The sequence below is a fragment of the Anabrus simplex genome, chromosome 2 (assembly GCF_040414725.1).
Source record: "Anabrus simplex isolate iqAnaSimp1 chromosome 2, ASM4041472v1, whole genome shotgun sequence".
In the NCBI taxonomy this organism is placed as follows: domain Eukaryota; kingdom Metazoa; phylum Arthropoda; class Insecta; order Orthoptera; family Tettigoniidae; genus Anabrus; species Anabrus simplex.
Genome location: NC_090266.1, coordinates 208,951,832 through 208,973,925, shown reverse-complemented (window position 1 = coordinate 208,973,925; position 22,094 = coordinate 208,951,832). Strand labels below are relative to the sequence as shown.

At 41.4% G+C, this 22,094-nt stretch overlaps 1 protein-coding gene across 1 annotated transcript; it reads left to right on the top strand.

Moving 5' to 3' along the window:
• Nucleotides 1–14,112: 14,112 nt before the first annotated feature.
• Nucleotides 14,113–21,008, top strand: LOC136862745 (lipid storage droplets surface-binding protein 1). Its single transcript, XM_067138975.2, has 4 exons — nt 14,113–14,210; nt 14,303–14,587; nt 19,570–19,777; nt 20,653–21,008. The coding sequence occupies exons 2-4, from the start codon at nt 14,306–14,308 to the stop codon at nt 20,847–20,849; spliced, it is 687 nt and encodes a 228-aa protein (XP_066995076.2). The 5' UTR covers nt 14,113–14,210; nt 14,303–14,305; the 3' UTR covers nt 20,850–21,008.
• Nucleotides 21,009–22,094: the final 1,086 nt, after the last annotated feature.

The following is a 22,094-nucleotide window of genomic DNA, read 5'->3' as shown; positions in this document are numbered from 1 at the left end:
GTTTTGTTTAAAACTCCCCTACCCGATTGTGTTTGGCAGTAGGCAAGGGTGCCCGCCATTATAAAGAAATGTCCTCATCTAAAATGTGACTGGCATTAGGCATAGTGGCCTGCTATTTTGATGGAATCTCACCAACTTGGTGTGACTGGCAGTAAGCTGGCTGGCAGTAGGAAAATGGGCCTGGCATATAATGATAACTGCTCAACTCAATTTCGAGTGATAGTAGGGTAATTGCCTGCCATTATAATAGAAACTCCTCAACTGTAATCTGTCTGGAAGTAGGAAAGGGGGCTGCCATTTTAACGAAAACTCCCCAAATCGATTCTGTGCGCGTAGTAGGCAATGGGGCCTGCAATTGTAATGTAAACTTCCCAACTCGATTGTGAATGCCAGTAGCCAAGTGAGCCTGCCGTTATATCACAAATCCGTAACAAACACTTTACATTGGAAACAACGTACGGGGACCTCCCCATGTTCTTTCTCGGATAACGCTAAGAGACATGCAATTTTAAAACAATCTTATTTACTGCATGTGCACTATTTACTTCGATATTCGAATACAATGTAGAATACCGTAGCGAAGCACGGGTACATTCGCTAGTCTTACATAATACACAAACTCCTGCCCAATCCTACCTATGTCCCCCTGCTACTCCTTAGCTTCCGCTCGATACAAGCCAACGCAACCCTCTCCGCCAGCTGTTATGTAATGCAGGTCATTGCACCTTTACACGATGTTCTTCGTTGCGGTTGCAAATATCTCTCCACACGCCGACTACAGTGCGGCAAGCGCCATCTGTGTTGTGTTCTTGTGCAGTGAAGTAGTGTGTTACCCAGCTTCAATATTCAGTGTTTGTTTGTTTTCTGTCCATTTTCCACATCACAAGTTTTCCTACGTCTTCGTCTGTCCTCTACATCCCTTCTTAAGTGTTGATTTTCATACTGTAACATACACGGTTTAGCAGACTTTAATGTTTACTTGTTTCGTGTCTAAATTTTACGTACCGTATATCATTATATTCCCACAGACATTGCTGACGTCTCAGGACAGTTTGAAGTCGGACTGTAAGGGAAACATGTTCATTTTCTTCAAATAATTGTTAATCTTACTACTGCTGTTGTTATTGTGTACATGTCATTTTCTAATTTATGTAAAAAAATCATATTTATATTATTCTTATTTTATTATTCATACTTTATTATTCTTATTATTATTATTATTATTATTATTACCGAGCTCGATAGCTGCAGTCGCTTAAGTGCGGCCAGTATCCAGTATTCGGGAGATAGTAGGTTCGAACCCCACTGTCGGCAGCCCTGAAAATAAATTTCCGTGGTTTCCCATTTTCACACCAGGCAAATGCTGGGGCTGTACCTTAATTAGGGCCACGGCCGCTTCCTTCCCACTCCTAGACCTTTCCTGTCCCATCGTCGCCGTAAGACCTAACCTTGTCGGTGCGACGTAAGGCAACTGGCAAAAATTATTATTATTATTATTATTATTATTATTATTATTATTATTATTATTATTATTATTATTTTATATATATATATATATATATAATTCGCTGGGGCCGTCAAGGACCACGTTAAGTCTTGTTGCATTTGACACTGAACTTGGTCTTCTTTAGAGCCCAAACTTCCCTCATTCTTTGTGAGTGGGCCTGCTTACGCTCCTCGGTCCAAGGGGCATCGTGTCTTCTCTTCGGTTGCTCGTCTCGGTTTAGCCCGTTCGTCAATATTTTCTTGCAGAAGAGATCTCTGTTAAAAGCGTCTTCAGCTGAGATATGTAACATTTGCAGGTCTTCTTTGGTATTTCTAAACCAGGGAATTGTGGTTTAGGGGTTTGAATCAAAAAAGTGAAAGATTTCTTTAGTTAACTTTCTTCTGTCCATTCTTTTCAGATGACCGTAAAATCGTGCCCGTCTTTTTCTGATTGTGTCGGTAATTTTCTCTATTTTGCTGTAGACTTCCTTGTTGGATCTCTTTTGTGATGGATTCCATTTCTGTACTTTGATCCCAAGATTCCTCTCACAATTTTGCGTTCTCTTTTCTCCAGTTCTTCAAGGAGTCCTTTGTTGGCATTTAGAGACAGGGTTTCGGCTGCATATAGAACTACTGGCTTCACAACTGTTTCATAGTGACGTATCTTGGTGTTTTGGGAAAGGCATTTTGTGTTGTAGATTGTGCGGGATGTTTGGTAGGCTATTTCCAGTTTGCGTACTCGCTCCTGAAGTGCTTCTTTGTCCAGTCCATTTTTCATGATGATCTCACCCAGGTATTTGAATTTGTCTACTCGGGTGATGTCCCCGTATTTTGTATGGAGTTTTGGTGGAGCCTCTTTGATGTTAGTCATTACTTCTGTTTTCTCAAACGATATCTGCAAACCAGTTTGTTCGGCAATTTCCTTTAAATTTCAACTTGAGCTCTAGCGGTTTCTATGTCGGTTGAGAGAACAGCAATATCATCGGCAAATGCTAAGCAGTCTGTTGCGATCCCCTTGGATTTGGTTCCTATTCTCAATGGACTGTAGTTGGTTTCCTGTAATCTCACCCGCCAGGTTCTGATGATCTTTTCAAGAACAGAGTTGAAGAGTATCGGGGATAGCCTATCACCTTGTCGGACTCCTGTTTTGATGTCAAAGAAATGCGAGAGACATCCGTGGAACTTCACCTTGGATTTTGTATCGGTCAGGGTGGCTCTAATTAATGCCAGCAGTTTCAAATCAACTCCAAATTCATTTAAGATGTTTAGCAGGACTTCCCGGTCAATGGAGTCGTACGCTTTCTTAAAGTCCACAAAGACAGACACATACTGCTTGGACCTTAGTGTACAATATCTGATGATCGTTTTGAGATTTTGGATCTGTTCAGCTGTTGAGCGACCTTTTCTGAACCCTCCTTGATATTCACCTATTTGATGTTCGACTTGTGGTTCCAAACGCTCAGAATTTTGTAAGTCACGGGTAGCAAAGATATTCCTCTGTAGTTGTTGATGTTCTTCATGCTGCCTTTTTTGTGTAATGGATGGATTAAAGCTATTTTCCAATCTTCGGGTAGGGTCTCTCTGTTCCAAATTTCTTCTGTTTGCTTTTGTAAGATATCAAGAGATTCTTCTAGGGCATATTTCCATAGTTCTGCTACTACAGAGTCTTCCCCCGGTGCTTTGTTATTTTTGAGACAGGCAATGTGGCGCTTGATTTCGTCTCTGTCGGGTGGTCTGGAATCTGGGTACCTGAGTAAGGGTTCCTTGGTCTCAATGGCGCTTTGCGGTTTAGAGCAATTAAGTAAATTCTTGAAGTAATCTGCCAGAATGCTGCAATTTTCTTCATTTGACGTCGCCAGTGTGCCGTCCGTTCGCTCAAAGCATAGAGATGGTGGTTTATAGCCAGTGAGTTTGCGTTTGAAGGCTCTGTAGTACTCTCTGCTTTCATTCTTCCTAAAGTTTTGTTCTATCTTTTCAATGAGAGATTTTTCGTATTTACGTTTCTCAGTTCTGAACACCCTAGCTGCTTGGGCACGTTGGGTTTTGTAGGTTTCCCAATCATTTTCTGATTTCGTAGAGTTGTACTGTTTCCACGCATTGAGTCTTTCTTGGAGGACTGATTCGCAGGTACTATTCCACCAGGCATGCTTTTTGCTTCTCTTGATTTCTGCAACGTCTTTAGCGGCCTCAACAAGGAGACTTTTGGCGTTGTTAAAGTCACAGTCATTTGGTCTAGCCTTCTCCTGGAACTCCTCGACCCTTTGCCGAAGTTTATCATTGTCGAAGCGTGTGATCTCTTTGGTTGTCTTCCTTGTGTTTGCGGGAATTGTTTTGAATTTGATAAGAGACATATAATGATCTGAGGCCACATTGATGCCTTTCTTTACCTTGACATTCTTAATTTCAGGGCTGTTTCTCCTGGAGATCGCAACATGATCAATTTGGAACTCTCCGAGAGCTTGGACGGGAGAACGCCTAGTCATTTGCTTTCTGGGTAGATGGCGAAAGTGGGTCGACATGACCTGCAGGTTGTGATTTTCGCAAATGGTCACCAGTCTTTTGCCGTTTGGATTGGTTCTTTTGTGAGCAGGGTAATTTCCTATAACTTTCTTGTACTTCTGTTCACGACCTAGTTGGGCATTGAAGTCACCCAAAAGAAGCTTGACATGGTGTTTGGGGATTTTGTTCAATTTTTCATCCAGTAGGTCCCAGAAATTATCAACTTCGTCTGGATCAGACTTGTTCTTATCGTTTGTAGGAGGATGTGCGTTAACTAGGGCGTAGGTTTTGTTCGCGCATTTAATTGTGAGTATAGACAATCTGTCATTCACAGGTTCGAAATTTGCAACCGATTTAAGGATCTTGGTTCTAACAGCAAACGCGGTTCCAAGCATCACAGCTCCATTGAGGATTCCTCTTTGCGCTTTGCTCTTGAAAAATCGGTAGCCTTCAGATTCAAAAATCTCTTCATCTGGGTACCTTGTTTCCTGTAGGGCTACTATGGATATCTGATTTTCGTGAAGAGCTTTGGTGAGGGTTTTCAGCTTGCCAGTTTGTGTGAATTTATGTTGAAAGTTGCTAGAAAGGTTTTAGATTTTGGCCTGAGTTTTTGACTCTTCGGGGTACACCGAGACGCTCCGACTCGTCTCTTGCATGATGTCGAGTCTCCCCCAGAATCCGAACGAGACTCGTGCGCCGTGGCGTTCACGACGAGGGATTTATCCGAAGATTTACCCCCTGGGGTATGTTTCTTGAAATGTTGTGCCATCATGCTTTTTGACTTGACTTTGCTTTGGACGGGTACCCATCCTTTTACAACTAGGGTTGTTAGCCCTAGAGGTTGCCTCAAGATGTTTTCTGGCTTCTGGTCATTTACCAGTCTTCGCCGTAACCCTGGCAAGGGACCAGTTTTTTTCACGGTGGTATTTTATTTCCCTACTACCCTCTGACTCTGCTGGCGGCAGAGCCAGCGAGCTTCCCCAATTCCAATGGGACGCGCCAGATGGAGGTAACCGGTAAATCCCCGCACGGGTATTATTATTATTATTATTATTATTATTATTATTATTATTATTATTACTTTCCTTATCTGTTGTCATACGCGCCCATGCTTACGTTCTGTAACTTGTAAATATTTGATATTGTGTTTATACATCGCTGCAGAATAAGCGAAATGACATTACTTCGCCCACATAAAGTGCAAGGCCTAGCACAAGAAGAAATAATTTTATTTTCCATGTAATATATTCTGTTGTTGCACTGCAGATGGTTTTCCTATCATTTCTGTACCTTGTTTCCTTAAAGAAACGGTTTTTTTTGTGAGGGTTCGATCATTTGGGGGTGCAGTGCGGGTCTCACTTGCGGGTCCCCTTGTTGTTCGCCTTAGCCTTTGCGCCAAACGACGTACTTCACCTTTACGTATGTGCAATACATACTCTTCCCTTTTTTCTAAAATATTCCCCACTTTTCCTATATCAATTACCAAAGAGCTGCTCGTCTAGCTGAGGGCCCACTCACCCTCTTCCGGGTGGGAATTAAATTACTATTTGAAATGAAATGAAAAGTCCGTGTGTTCAGTACCACTATGCGAGGTAGAACATGGGTTTGCGTTGCCTATGAGTGGCGCCCTTATGTAAGAAATACCACAGGTCTGCGTTACCTGTGTGTAGTACTACAATGTGAAGAACACCTTGAGTCTACCTTACTTCTGATTAGTACCGCTACATGAGAAATACCACGGTTCTACTTTACTAGCGAAAAGTACCACTATGAGGGGCCGTTGACCTGGATATTCGACCCCTTCAGACAATAAGCATCATCGATTTAGGATAGTGCTTAGCATATATCATTGTTTTAAGTTAGTTTCTGGGAAGGTGGGGCATTGCAGGTCGGATCCACTGATAGTTTTAAGTTCATAATCATTGTTCGTCGGCGTCATTTTGAATTCTAGTCAATGGATTTATTTTGGAATCATTTTTAACTTTCAGTGTTGCGAGTTGGATCCGCTGATTATTTTTAATTCATACTCATCCTTACATTCATCATCATCAAGTTTTGAATACTTGTCAGTGGATGAATATTGGAATTTTAAATTGTCATTACATTCCGATCCATTGGGAGACGATGACCTACATGTTAGGCGCCTTTAAACAACAAGAATCATCATCATGGAGTCGACCTCAAATAGGTCGTGAACCGCTAAATATGTCGACAATCTGCTTTTACTTTCAGCGGTGATTCCAAGGGGCTCAGTTCTTTTCCAGGGTGTCAATCTCAGCTGAGATAACTCAACTCTGCTTTTCTTAAGTAAAAGTACAATATTTTCTACAGCTGGCATTAAACGTACGAACATTACAAATTCAGCACTGTGATTATTTTGAAATTTGGACAAGTACTTCTCGAGAAAATGGAATGTATTCAATTGTGTTTCATTTGCAAGCCGGGGTTTGTCTTGCTCGATTCGCGCTACATACGAATATGAACTAGCTCTTGACATCTAGAGTCCCTTCATCTTCTTCTGACAACTTGGTATTCGATCTACCTATATACACGTCCAAAAAAGTGCAAAATTTCCATTTTAAAATAATTGTCATCCCTTTAAATGGTCTTCGAGGCTTAAAATGGTCTCGTCCGAGGCGGCTTTTGATGCAGGCCTAGTATGATATGCTGTTTACCCACAATTCGATATTTGATATTTAAGGATATTTGGCAACAGCGCGCGAAACAGCAGTGACAACGCTAATGGTAAAATATCAACGTTGGAAGGAGAAACTGGATGCCTATTAAACTGCAAGGTAGAGACGCGCTGTAATTTCATCACTTCGATGGGTGTTAATTTTTATAAAAGCAACATTACACATACATCCGTCATGTTGCTGCTACACTGCCTTATGGCTATGGTAAGCGCACTGCTCTAGAATCTTACCTTCAGAAGAGATTTTTGGTGTTCTGATTTCGTTATTTTTACAATTTGCTTTACGTCGCACCGACACAGATAGGTCTTATGGCGACGACGGGATAGGAAAGGTGTAGGAGTGGGAAGGAAGCGGCCGTGGCCTTAATGAAGGTCTCTGTGCGAATGGGAAACCACGGTAAACCATCTTTAGGGCTTCCGACAGTGGGGCTCGTACCTACTATCTCCCGGATGCAAGCTCAAAGCTGTGAGCCCCTAACCGCACAGCCAATACGCCCGGTCAGATAGGCCTTATGGCGACAATGGGATATGAAAGTTTTAGGACTGGTAAGGAAGCCACCGTGGCCTTCAGGTACATGTCCAGCATTTACTTGATGTGAAAATGGGAGACCACGGGAAATAATCGTCAGGTCTGCCGACAGTGGGGTGCGAACCCACTCTCTCCCGAATGCAGTCTGATAGGTATGTGACCCAAACCGCGCAGCCACTTGTACGGTGTATTCTAATTCATGAACACTTCAGCTATTTAACTCGAAATTAATTCAACGTGTTGATGAAAACAGATTTCTAAACTCCCTACAACAGAGTGTTATTGCGAATCCTGCGTCACCACAGGATGTATAGCATTCTTTGTTAAACAATCTTGCTACCCTCAATTTCCGAGCTTCAATTTCCGAACAGGCAGCTGGCATTTAATGCGAGACACGCCCTTTGTTCGCTGGTACGGTAAGTAAACTCGACAGGCACCCCAAGATCTATTTAGTAGTAGAAAGAATATTTTTTTCTGGATTCGTATTTCTTAGGGATGTGGTGGTCGGGTCACAATAATAATAATAATAATAATAATAATAATAATAATAATAATATATGAAAATGAAAACCTACAACCTGTTATCCAGTCATTGACCGGGTCAGGGATGTAATGAATGAGTCATATGTAGGCTATTATTACAATGGGGTCGCCACTCCCAAGGTGATTATTAGTGAGTGATAAATGCTATGAAATGAGGATGGAGAGTGTTGCTGGAATGAAAGATGACAAGGAAAACCGGAGTACCCGGAGAAAAACCTGTCCCGCCTCCGCTTTGTCCAGCACAAATCTCACATGGAGTGACCGGGATTTGAACCACTGTATCCAGCGGTGAGAGGCCGACACGCTGCCGTCTGAGCCACGGAGGCTCAATATTATTCTAATATTATTTATTATTATTATTATTATTATTATTATTATTATTATTATTATACATGTGTAAACTTCTCAGAAAATATAGTTTATGCCTAGTGTTTAATCCACGAACAGTTACAGTAAGTTCTACAAGAGGGGTGCAAATGTTTACTAGTAGTACATAGATTCTTGCTTAAGTTTCCATTCCCCACCTTGAAGGTGTGAGGCGGGTCACCTAGAAGTAACGCCCTCTCTTCTCTCTCTCTCTGGCCAGGAGATTCGGACAGGTTGGAGAGAACTGAAGGATTAAGGCGGTGTGTGAAGGACGTGTGCAGTGAGGAGATGGGAAGAAGTATTCGGCCTCTTGGCTAATTAGTTTATTGAATTTTGTCAGTTTAATTTAACTATTAATTATATTTCATTTTATTCTCTTTTTCGTTTATTAAGGAGTTGATGATGTAAATGGGTAGGTGGCGGGGGTGTATGGTATGGTATGAATTTTTAAGTAACATACTTTTTTAGAATTTGATTTACGTCGCAAGGACGCAGATAGCTCTTATGGCGACGTTGAGATAGGAAAGGGCTAGGAGTGGGAAGGAAGCGGCCGTGGCCTTAATTGAGATACAGTCCCAGCATTTGCCTGGTGTAAGAATGGGAAACCACGGAAAATCATCTTCGGGACTGCCGAAAGTGGGGTTCTAACCCACTATCTCCCGAATACTGGATACTGGCCGCACTTAAGCGACTGCAGCTATCGAGGTCGATTTTAAATAATAAAAACCGGGCAGGGGCTGGGGGGAACTAGTGGTTTAGTGTAAGGTTTCCAGTTGTGTGAATGAGAAATGAGTGTTTAATCCCGAATGCGATGTTTGGTAGTGAAGATTTAATGTCTGATAGCGGCTGATTGTAAGTTGGCAAGAACAAATGAACGATACAATGGGTGAATATTATCTTGTGTCATGGTAATGAATCTTAGGATATCTTCAATGAATGGGGGCGCAAAAAATGAGCGGGCAGTGGGGGTGGGGGCGTTAGTTGTACGTAATGGTGCGACGAACTCAGGTTGATTAAATGGTGGGGTGGGTGGTGCAATGCAGCGCTTTCAGTTAAGTTGCATGAGGCTCCCCACAAGATTTGCAGCGGGGTGGCTGGGCTATATAAAGGCATCTGGAGTTGGGGTCGTCGTGTTGCACTGGCTGCACACCGGATGTTCAGCTTTGCACTGGCGGATGATGCGACTGTTGTGGGTTAAGTAGCACCCACAACGAATTGGCTGCGGCGTGAAAGCTTTGGATGGTTCCACCTTGTGTTGATGGCGGTGAATCGTTACCCCACTCGTGAGCACCCGATCAACGTCCTCGAGAGTGGGGAGAAGAATTCTCACCACCCAGCCGTGGTCTTTATTCGAAAAGCTTTCCTGGCGGGTACACCCTCCACATTCAGTTTCCTTAGGACGTCGGGAATTGCGGGGGGTTCTCCCTCCCCCCCCCCCCCATGGCCGCCCGGTCACACAACAAACTAGATTATGGCGTGGTGGTGGTGGTGGTAAGATTAAGGGTGGAAATAAGTGCTGAAGTGGTGATGTGGAGCCCAGCTGAGCAGAGCCAATGAACTGCGCATGTTTCTCTGCTGCGTCCTCGCCGTCATCTGATAATTACCCCAATTGAGATGGGCCGAAATTGTGCGATTTCTTCCCGCCGCAGGTTGAAATGTTGCATTGTGAATATTTTAGGAGACCAAACTCTGGGGCGGGGCACTAATAGAAATGCATGAATACAGGTGGGGGGGGGGAGTCGTCTGAAGGGAGCGAGAGTCGATTAAGGGCTGTCGTGCTTTAGATATGGGGAGATTAGATGAATCCGAGTAGATAGAGGTAACGGTAGGTTCATTGTCCATGAGATGATCGGTGCGTGTGCTGGTTGAAGCAGCAGCCGCTGGAGGGTCCACAGCGAAAAGCGGGCTCAGCGTCGGTGCTATTCGTTTGTCCGTTCCCCGAGGAACCTGCGCCATGGGCAGGTAGCGGGCACAGTAAAAGATGGACTGGCATGAGTAGACATTAAGGCAGCGTGCTAGGCAAGGCTGTTGAGTCTTCTGGCTGTGGTGGAGACAACGGGAGTATATGGTGTATATGGGTACATGATCTCACAGTCACAGTCTATTCGACTCCAGTTGTGTCCCCGGGGGAACACAAGGGATACTGAAAGTTAGGATCGCCGACCACATGACCTGGTCGCCGGGAACTTTCTACCTCTGTCGGCTGAGGAAAAAAAGAAATAAGGTAGGAGGGGAGGTTAGCTCAGAAGCCGATGTGGAACCTCAAAGGGAGAACCCAACCCTGCCTCTATAAGATAAGATAATAATAATAATAATAATAATAATAATAATAATAATAATAATAATAATAATAATAATAATAATAATAATAGACTTTTACGTCCCACTAATTACTTTTGACGGTTTTCGGCGAAGCCGGGTTGCTACAACTTTGTCCCGCAGGTTTTTTTACGTGCCAGTAAATCTATAGACACGAGGCTGACGTATTTGAGCACCTTCAAATACCACTCGACTGAACCAGGATTGAACCCGCCAAGCTGGGGTCAGAGGGCCAGCACCTCAACCATCTGAGCCACTCAGCCTGGCACTCTGCTAGGTAGAGAGGCACAGGCAACCCACCCAGAATACCCAGGATTTGGAGTGAAACCCAGAAGCGAAGCGTCCGGAGGCGACTCCTCACGATACGCTACGTAGCGTCCCAATCTGTACACTTTTCCAAGTGACAGAGCAACGTGCGAGATTTGCGCGTAGGAGTGATCGCTCGATTGTATGTAGAGTGCAGACAAGCTACTAAGCGATCTGTCGACGAAGGGATGTGCATAGTTGCCATAGACTTGCTTATACTGTTTTTCAAGTTCCTGGCCTGGCCAAAAGGGAGAGGGATTTCCTGTCAAGATTAGACCCATATTTCTCGTTGGCGGTGGCGTATGGTGGGATCAAGACGTAGGCTACCATTAGACATAGGTTACCCCTCCCCTATTTTTTTTCGACAGTTGGTTTTGTGAACTTCTCTAAGCGTTTTGAATCTGCAGAGTAGCCTGCTGTGTCGTCAAGTCTGTTTCACACAATACAGCTAGGCCTCTGCCACTTCCAGTACTCAACGCCTGATCAGTGGAAATGGTAACAGTGTTTATCAAATCAAAGCCCGGCTTTGTGGCTAAATGGATAGAATGCTTGTCTTTGGTTCGGTGGTCCCGGTTCAATTCTTGGGATCGAACTCCTCGTACTCTTAATTCCCCTGACTTGGGGATTGAGTATTTATGAAGTCTTAGCCATTCATTTCAACACAATTGGGTCACCAGTGTCACCACCAATCCTTTCCAGAAGCTATGCATTATTGTTGTTATTATTATTATTATTATTATTAAATTAAAATGTAGAATTTTACAGCTTTGCCTGCGGTTGTACACGTCGTTCGCCGGTTTAACTAGTTTCCTCGGCAGATCGGTGATGGTGTCCGATCCATAACGGGTTCGATTCCAAACAACAAAAGAGAACACTAACCCTAAAAGGTCGCATTAATTTCAGTAGATCTACGAATAAAATGAAAATGATGTTACTCCTATAACAGCAGCCCTGATGTCTTCCTACAAGGATGTAGAAGTAGACGGAAGTGAAATACCAGCACTCTTATCTATACTATTCTGAAGTGTGAGGCCAGGAATTGTATACTATGAGGAAGTCATGGTTGTTTGGAATCGAACCCGTGGTCGTGGGTCGGACACAACTGATCCACCGAGGAAGATGATAAACCAGTGAACGAAAAGGTACGACTTGATAATGCTGTAAATATTTAAATTTTAATTTAATAATATACTGAACGCCCCTCAACCCTGCACATTGGACGGCACTTAAATGACAGTTTGGGCAGATTCAAGAATATTTTGTTTTACTGTTTTATAATGGTTTAGTTCAAACTTTAACTTTGTCACTGGAAGTACTGCCTGCCCAAGAGCATTTAAAAACAACAATGTTAAAACAGTCTTCCTGAATTTTAGAGTCATTACAAAAGCTTGGATGACTGGTGATAATTTCGGTGACTGGTTAAGAGAAATCAAAGTAAAAATGAAGAAAGCTAAGCGTAAAATACCGTTTGTTGATAATGCTACAAGACTCGTGGACCTAAATCTATCAAATGTCATTAGTAAAATGTAAGCCTCACAACTTGTTCAGTACAACCACTGGAAAAGGGGATAATTCAAGTTGTAAAATTACTGTAGAGACCAGTTAATACGGGCCCTCATTAACGCAGGGGATACATTTTACTATGGATTTTGAATGTCCACGGATTGTGAAGGTCGTCGACGCAATTCGCTGTATCCATGGTGCTTGGATGGGCGTGTCTAAAGAAACAATTTTGAAATGTTTCCATCATGCAGAATTAATGGCCCAGTCAACTGAAGAGGAAGACCGATCTCACATAGATAACACATCCCGGCAATGGGAACATTTAATATAAAACCACATAAAAGCGGCAGATAGGAATATTTGTTTTATTTGATCAATTTTTCGGGTACGGCATAGAAGTGTAATACTCACGAAACATTGTACGTGGTTAGAAATTTACTTCGACGGAGGCTTCGGTATCATGGTTTCATGGACGCTAGTGAAATTAATTTCACTGTAGCATGAACCACACTTCATCCCCAGATGCACAATCAGTCGACTGCCTTCTGTTACCAAATTAGTGCATTCGATCCCGTTTGAGAATGTGGTAGTCTAGAAGAAACAGTCCCGTGCTACTGGCCTCCGGCAGGTTAAAGAAATTCTGACTTTCTGTTATGAACATTAGCCTATATGTTATAATGGACATTTACGAACTCATCCTTCCTAGACGCCACAGAGTACGTGGTATAACAGAACCTCATGTATTAACTTTTCTTGTTGTTTAACATCGTAATAACAGGTTTTAGACGACGTTGCGATCGGAAAGGGCCTTAAAGTTAAGCTCTGGTATTTGGCCGGTGTTCACAAGAGGCTACTGGTCGTAGGGTTCGAACCCATCATCTATCAAATGCAGGCTTTTAGTACCACATAGCCAGCTCAATTGTAATAGGCAATTATGAATCGGTTTGAAAGAATGTGCCCTTAGTACGCAATCAACTCGTTCGATATACATAATTATTACCTGGTCGGAAAGAATACCAAGATATTTACGAGAGGGACTTCGTACCATCTTTTAAAATATTCTCACAGGAGATCTGCGATGCTTTCCACAGCTTCAATATTAAACAGTTTAACAAAGCTACTAAAAATTCATAGAAACTATTTTGGAAAATTATGAACTACAGTACAAACACTACTTCGAAGCAGATATTACTCTAGCTTATGAGAAGAATTAATGACAAAGAATCCTCAAACTTTACAACCAAGGCAGACTTAAAATTATCCTGCGACAGTCACTGCAAAAATATTCAGCTTCAAAATCCGAAGGTCAAGAAACAGTCAAAAATTCGAACGTGGCGTTTGCAAACACGACTTCGCGATTCCGTATAAATGATAGAATTGCTTTCCTTAATGCTAAAATGAAATACTGCCCATTTTTCGCACGGACTACGGCTTAATTTTCAATTACCACCACTTTCTCGCTCTTCAAATACGCTACGTAAGCCAAAAGTTGCAGATATCCTGAAGACAACGCAACTAAACATTTCAGTGTTCATGGAAATATGTGGGCTCACGCCTAACAATAACTTTAGATTTAGATATTTTCCTACATGTTGAATAACAAAGTAACGTACGTTTCCGGCAGGACATCGTTGTAAGAAAACAAGAAATTGTTCTAACAGTAAAAACTTTCGAACATATTCCAGCGGAGTAATGTGGTTACGCACGACACCTACAGTGCCGTATTCAACACTAGTGCAACGTATCGCCAAAGTCAAGGCCAGAACCCAGGAGAAGGCACTCCGATGTGACATAGAACTCTTTGATTGGCTGAGACTTCGAGGAGAGTTTAACAAGCCACGTGATGTACAGTCAGAGAGCCTTACCTCAGGACATGCCTATAAAATGTGTTTAAACTCTGGATTTTTCACCAGAAGTGGTGGAGTAACATTGTGTAATTGAATAGTCTGAGCGATATTGATTTTGGTATGTATGTGGTTTTGTGATGAACTTTCCTGGTATTGTAACAGTTTTCTTTATATGGTTTTATCGTATATGTTTTTCATATCTGTTTAAAGGAAATGGCTAGTAATTTGGAGTCTGTGAAGAAAATAATTCAACTGCCTGTTGTGGAAGAATTGTTGAAAAGCTCCTCTGCAGTTTACGATAGAATTAAGAACTCTAATGCTGTCTTCAATTGGGCGCTGTCTGTAACAGAGTCCACTGTGCAGAAGGCTCTGCAAGTGGTAGGTGCTGTTGCTCCCATCCCGGGCCCTCTGTCTAAGAAGCTGGACCAGGTATTCGTCGCTGGAATATCGTTCTTGGAAGAAAAAATGCCGATTGTGAGGAAACCACCTCAGGAGGTTAGTCTCTATGAATTAATTTCATCTAATTAATGCAGTCGTCTTTTAATGAAATGACTAGTGGTGGCCTTGCCTCGATTAGAAATCGTATAGGTTTTCTGAATTGCCATTACCGAATTGCTCTCAATAATTCTGTGCGTGTCCCATTCTACGAATGGGCTCTCGGCGTCGACCGAGATTTTAGTTAGGTTTTTTTTTTTTTTTTTTTTCTCGTCATTTGTAACTGCTTTCTACTGGGCCTCCTCGTTATAACTCTTTCTTGAATTTGCTTTTATACTGAAGCGTTACGAATAGAAGGGCTCGCCTGCACGAAACAAAATTGGGGCCTCTTCAAAGAAACCCTATAAAACCTATCGGTAATTCGTAAAGAGATGAAATAAAAACTTGCGTTAGATAACTTTAATAAAATATTTATTCATGTAATAGGATTGAATTACTTAGTGTAAAGCTACAAAACTGATTTAATATCTTTATTTTGACAGTAGGAATTGAAATAAAACGGACATGTTTGTCTCTTATCTCGACATACATGCATACATAATACTTCGCTGTACTCATTTCATTCTAAACGCACTGTATGGCATATGCAGATCTTAACAATTTCAACGACTTCCAGGAACATAAGTCCTGAAGGGTTCACAAACTTTAGTGCTGACCGTGTTATGGCTCAGTTGTATTCAACACTATATCATACAATTTTAGGCAAATAAAACTATACGCGGTGTGAAAACTTTTTATATCCATTCTACAATCGCATAACGCCACCTTTCCGGTGCAGTGGCATTCGAGTACGCTTAAGTTTACTGGTTAAAGTTAGAGGGCCCTGACGTTACCCCACTGCTTCCATGATTTCGAACTGCTGAGTACGGTTGAATGTTATAAATAATATTGTAGGGATCCGCTGTTTGTAATGCCATTTGTTCTCCCATATTTTGATTACATTTCAGTTTTGGGTAAACTCGAGGTCGTATAAATGCTTTTTCCTTTGTTTCTTTTTTTAAAATTCAACTTTCGTGTCTGTTCCTCCACCACCACGGGCAAACGGTCTTATACATCTCGACCAAATTAATCCGACCTACTTAGTTGTCTGAGTTTTTTAGGAAGACTTAGAAGCGGGGTTTTTTTTCCCTTAAATTTCTCTTAATACTATTCATTCAATGTTAAAATTCTGTAAAGACTTGATGCCCTTTCATTTTAAATATTTTTCTTAATGTTCATAATTTCGCTTACTCTTCAAGAGAGTCGGAAAATTAAACTTTTTTTCGCGTTTCATGCTCTGCAGCCAGTGACAGACACCCTCGGAGACCTGGTTACTTAAAGGATCCATTGCGGTAGAAAATCCGATGATACAAATACCCCTCGGCTTGATAATTAACCCCACCTAATGTAACTGAACAGAGGGGAAACATGAGCTAGAACTTTTCCCTTCATCTGTTTGTATAGGCTATTCCTGAAAGTGAAAAACCGCTAGACTAATTTCAACCAAAGTATGTATTTGGAATCTGCTCGCTCACAATTTGTTATCCGGTTTATATGATCTGGTAATAACATGGATTTATTTATAGGAAGACTAGCAGTTACCCGTGGCTTCGCTCGCGCGGATTTCGTAATTTGATCAAAGTTATGTTCCTCGGCATTGTACTAAAACATCTGAAATTTCCTGCAGTATACTCGCAAAAAAAAAGTTTTATCCCACATATTCTTCGTAAACCACGTTTGTGGTATAACCTTTTGGGGCTCTCAAGTCGGAAAACAAGTTTCATTTTTTACTGGAAATTCAAAGTGCCTGTTTTTAAATCTGTAATGTTACGTCTCTCGCATAATTTGCATATACAGCGTTTTCAAAAATTCACCCCGTTCGTCACTCCTGTCCACCCTTCCCCCCCCCCCCCGCTATTCTTCGGATTATCGAAAAACTCAAATAAGTGTTCCTTTATTTTTAAACGAGGTTCCAAATAACCAAATTTTTTACGTCTGTATCCTTATACGTTTTTCAGATGAGATGTCCTCATTTTAAAAATTCGCCCCCTTAGCGACGGAATTTCCAAAAATCCATTAGTGAGTACCTACACCCTAATATAAATGTATCTCCCAAAATTTCATTTCTTTGTCCAGTAGTTTTGGCTCTGTGATGATGAATCGGTCAGTAAGAACGTGTTTATATATACGACTAGGAAGATACCCGTGCTTCGCTACGGTATTATACTGAAATTTATAATTAAATGCTTAACGTTTTATATATAATCCGCCGAAATTCGCGATCTGGCTCGTTTACTGAGAGATTATGGCAAAGTTCCTCCCGTTTTTTCAGTCTTCCTTTCCAGCAATCCATTTCGTACTTCCCGGGCTAGGTCCAGGTATTCCACCCGGTCAGTTGGGTCCCTAAATATTTGCCGTCTTTTCCTGTAAGCATTTTTAATATGGATCAAATCCTTGCGGAGATCCGGAGTGGTGTCGTCTTGGGTGCTTTGGCGGTACTAAACCCGCGGCCGGACTGCATTCGTAGTCATTACCCGGCCAGGACCCGTTTCCAGCGCGGTCTGCACATTTTGACGACTGTCCAGAATATTATTGACCCCACAGCAAGATGCAAGATCGCTACTTGGCGGTAAATTAAACACCTGCTACCAATGTCATTACTGACAATGTAACCAGCGGGATTTCTGGCGATACGAATGATATACTTCCGTGCATTATTGGCCTTATTAGAGATGTGAACAATTGCACGGTTAATTTTTATTTATATGCTAGGAGAATCTACTGTAAACTAACTTTAATTTCTCCAAACGAAAAGATGGCTCTTGAAAATGAGCCCAGGAAAGATTAAAAATGATCGGTTTATGATCAGAATAAGTACATTAGACAGTAAAATCAATTGGTCTCGACTACTTTTTCACCCCACCGTCACCAACGTTAAGTTGATTTCCCTCCCCCCAGCATAAAGGCGTGTTTCTTTGTATAAAAGAGATTCCAAATACCAATTTTCACGCCTGTTGCCTTCAGTTTTGAGATGAGTATCCCCATAAAAATATTTCACTTTTTTCACTTCCTTTTTCACCCCCCCCCCCCCCCCGAAGTGAATATTTTCCGGCAAAAAATAATTTTCCTTAATAGTAAGGGATCTTACATATACCAATTATCACGACTCTAACTTCTTCAGTTTTTGATTTATGTGTCCTCATGAAAGGAATTCAACTCCTTTACACTCCCGCCCTCCAAGATGGTTTCCCCCCAAAACGCGTTTTTCATTGTTTTTAAAGGAGATCCAAATACGAATTTTCACGTCTGTAACATCTTCATTTTTGAGATATCAGTAGCCTAACTAAAACAATTCAACACCATTTTCAGTCACTTTTACCCCCCCTCCCCCCGCTCCACCCAAGTGGTATTTCCGAAAACTAAAAATACACGTTTCTTTATGTTTAATAGAGAAAAAATACCATTTTTCACTTCTGTAACATGTTAAGTTTTTTAGATATACTGTAAAAATTCTCAATTTTAAAATTTCACCACTTTTGAGTTCCCCTTAAGTGGAGTTTCCAAAAACAAATCACCTTTGTTTCTTTACATTTACAGGAGATTCCAAACACCCACTTTTTACGTCTGTAACATTTTACGTTTCCAAGATATTCTGTAGATATAGTCTTTCAAAAAATTCACTATAATTTGTTACTCCTGTTCAACCGCCATTTTTTGGATTTTCCGAAATCTAAAAAATACGTGTTTCTTTGTTTTTAAAGGAGATCCCATATACAAATTTTCAGTTCTGTAATATCTTCCGTTTGAGATATATGTAATCTCACTCAAGGCATTTAACCCATTTGTCACTCTTTTACACCCCTCCTATTGGGATTTACAGGAAACAAAAATATACGTGTTCCATTATTTTTTAGAGGAGATTCTAACTACCAGTTTTTACATCTGTAAATTTTAGTTTAGAGATATAAATACACTCATTTTAAAATTTCACCCCTTTAGCGAAGGAATATCCTAAAATCCTCCCTTAGCGAGCACCTACACCTTAATATGAATATATCCCCAAAATTTCATTTCTTTATGTCCAGTAGTTTTGGCTCGGCGATGATGAATCAGTCAGGACAAGTTATTTTATATATATAGATATTCTAAAACACATTCATTAACACTAGGTCCATCAAAAGGCTGCGTGTAACGAGCGTTTTAAGAATGTTATAACCGTTCCTTTATGTCGTATACGTATTTATCTTGCTACTTACAATGTCTCATTACCAAATATTGGATTTTTAGTGAGTCCCATGGGATATTTTGTGCTTGTCACTTCAAGGGGGGGGGGGGGGGAGGGAGCTAAGGATGCATTTTACACTATTCAATAAGACCGTATCGAACGTCAGAGCACCACGCCAGTGGTCAGGGATACAATATACAAGCTGAGAACTAGCTTTATAAATCTACAATTTTGTCCCGTATTGGCTCAACACAACTAAGGTTAAGTTATAAGGACATTCCCACCTTCCAATACTTGTCAATTTCTATATAATGGTTTTATTAATTGCATGATATAATCCAGCTCAATCTCCAGGACATCGTTCGCTAAAAGATTTGACAAAAAGGCAAGACAATTAAAACGCATGTGATGGTTATGATAAAATAAAATATTCATTCATGTTGGGTTAAAATTTCCAACAAGTCAGTGACGAAGTAAAATCGGCGTAAGGGGTCTTCATTATGTTAGAGACGTGTATACTTGTTAATCTCTAAGAAGAAATTGGAGATATAAAACATTTAAAGTACAGTTAAACACTGCGTTTTCTTATAGCTGTACAGGTAGATGCCGAAGTATTAATCGTATTTTGGCCGATGTACTGTTTTCCATGATGCTGCATCCACGCCGCCCCAAGCCACGAAGTGAAACATGTCGTAGCATATGCGCTCTGTCATTTTTCACTGGACATTTCATACGCTTCTTTTCCTCTCTCGACACTTCAATTTTTTTTTCTTTTCAGATTTATCAAGAGGCTAAGAACTACGTCTCCTCAAAGCAGCAACAGCTACAACATTACAAGGATGCCATTTTCTCCAGGGCAAAAAACTCCGCTGATCAAACGAAAGACAAAATTGTCTCCTTGGGAAACACTGCCACCCAGCCATTACGAGACGTCGTCCACACTTCCGAAAAATTCGTTGATGAAAAGCTGATACCAAAAGCCAAAGGTAGCTTGTTTATAATTCTATTCTTTTTCTACCGCTTCATATTAAGACTTCCAATGTCACAATGTCAAGAGAAATTTCTTTCCGTAAGGCGTTCGAGATCCTTTTATATCGACCTATCGTTGCCCTATTCATTAAGTCCTTCCCTACCAACCGGACAGTATGTCTCTTCGTATAACCTTGACATCGTGAGGCTCCCGATGCTTGTTTTTAATAAAGTAACTTCCCAGTTATTAACGCAATCCCCTCCCGGAATGTCTCCGTTAAATTTTCCTCCCTTGTCACGAAGTAACTTTTCTAATCCGAGTCCAAACGCTCGGAGACTTCCCTAATTTTTCTCGACTTCCTTTACCAACATGTTACGCTCTTTCTTTATTACTGTTCCTCTATTCGTCCTTATTGAAAGTTTCCCACATTAATATCAAATGTCTGGTCTTGTCTATTCATAGCACGAGGTACATCCAGGTGATATGTTTTCTTAAGCGTTCTTCCCACTCTTCTCGTATTTCGAATGCTTACATCACCGAACCTTCTTAAATTAGATTTTTTTTCGTTCTGATGGTCGACGTTTTAACTTATCGAAAATCTCATTGTTTCGAAACGTCATTAACTATTGTATTCCTACTACTCATCACAATTTATTTTTTCGCGCCTAGTTTGAAATCGCCGGTCTATAATCCAGTACACTACTCATTAAAAACAAATCCCTGTTACACCTCTCTGCACTGCATTACACTAGTCGTCACTTTTCCTTTCTGTCCCCAAATTACTCCCGCATTATTGGTCCCGTACTATGCAAATTTCTTTTAATGGCTATCATCACACTAGAATTTTTTATAACAATTTCTCTTGTATTTTCATACCTTGCTTCTTTTCAGCAATTGCCACTGCTGTTGCGACTGCTCCTGACCAAGTGCTGGGACCTGTGGCAGAACTTTATGGAGACATAACTTGTGGTATAGTTTCTGGTAATTTCATTAAGGAAAAAACTGCCAGCTCTCAAACTGCACCCGCAACGACCGAAACTCCATCCGCTTCTGGCACTCAAACATCTTCAGTCGCCAAAGCTACGTAACCAGTTTCTCACCGTTCCATGTATATGTATTTTTATCTATGTATTTCTGTCTATGTATTTTACCTTTAAATATTCTTATTCACGTTTATTTCCTACTGCTGCTGGATCGGCATATACTTTAATAAAGCGCTTCTTTAACAACTCATCCGTGTGTGTTTTCATTCCTTTAGCTCTACCAGTGTTAATTAACAGCTTCGGGACGTGATGCTTCTGTTCTTTTTACGGCAGGGAAACAAGAATTTTTATATCTTAAAACAATTTATTCTAAGAATCTAGTTTTTACATACCTTCTTGACATCGGCTAGAGCAGTGCAAACAATGCACAGTAGGAAAAAAAACGTCCATACTCCCTGGTCAACGTGCATGCGAACGGCAACAACAAATCAGACTAACATTACAAACACCAGTGGCTGCAATGAAAAGTATAAACAATGTATCGCAAGGAGAACTGTGTAATCAATTAACATAGGCCCTCACAAAGATTATTTTAAAATCTCATCACCACCACAAACCTTCAGATAACGATGGTTAGTGCTGTTTTTCTTTCTTAATCAGTTTACGCTCCAGGGTTGCTTTTCCTTATTTCTTCCTCGGACTCAACGTGGGATTCCGCCTCAAAGGCACGTGTCCTGGAACGTGGGACCTTTGGTCAGGGGATACAACTGGTGAGGAGGACCAGTACCTCGCCCAGGTGGCCTCGCCTGCTATGCTGAACAGGGACCTTGAGGGGATAGGAAGATTGGTAGGGCAGAGCAGGAAGGAAGCGGCCGTGGCATTAAGTTAGGTACCATCCAGGTATTGTCCTGGAGGAAAATTGGAAAACCGCTTAGAGAACGTCTGAGAGGGAATCTACCCCCCCCCCCGCCCCTAATCAGCTGATCTACAGAGGCTAAGTTGTCACCGTTCCAGCCCCGTACCACTTTTCATATTCTTAGCAGAGCAGACAGTCGAACCTGTTCCTCCGGCGGGGAGGGGTGAGGGCAGATAACCACTACGCCGGGGAGTAATGCCATATTACTAATATTTTTACGGGAAAATATACATTCACGAGTCTTTCTTAAATGTTAAAGCCACAAGAATGTGTACAGAGTAGGCTTGCTGTACTTCTTACGGTTCCTGAGAAGAGAAGCTTATCTTAAGACTGAAACATATCCAATAATGGCTTTACCTCCCACTAACTACTTTCACTGTTTTCGGAGACGCCGCGGTGCCGAAATTTAGTCTTGCAGTGAATCTACTTACACG

What these genes read in the sequence shown, in the direction of transcription:
- LOC136862745 (XM_067138975.2), top strand. Translation starts at nt 14,306, where the DNA reads ATGGCTAGTAATTTGGAGTCTGTGAAGAAAATAATTCAACTGCCTGTT. An exon ending in TGAGGAAACCACCTCAGGAG is followed by an intron (nt 14,588 to 19,569) that starts GTTAGTCTCTAT and finishes TTTTCTTTTCAG; the next exon opens with ATTTATCAAGAGGCTAAGAA. An exon ending in GCTGATACCAAAAGCCAAAG is followed by an intron (nt 19,778 to 20,652) that starts GTAGCTTGTTTA and finishes GCTTCTTTTCAG; the next exon opens with CAATTGCCACTGCTGTTGCG.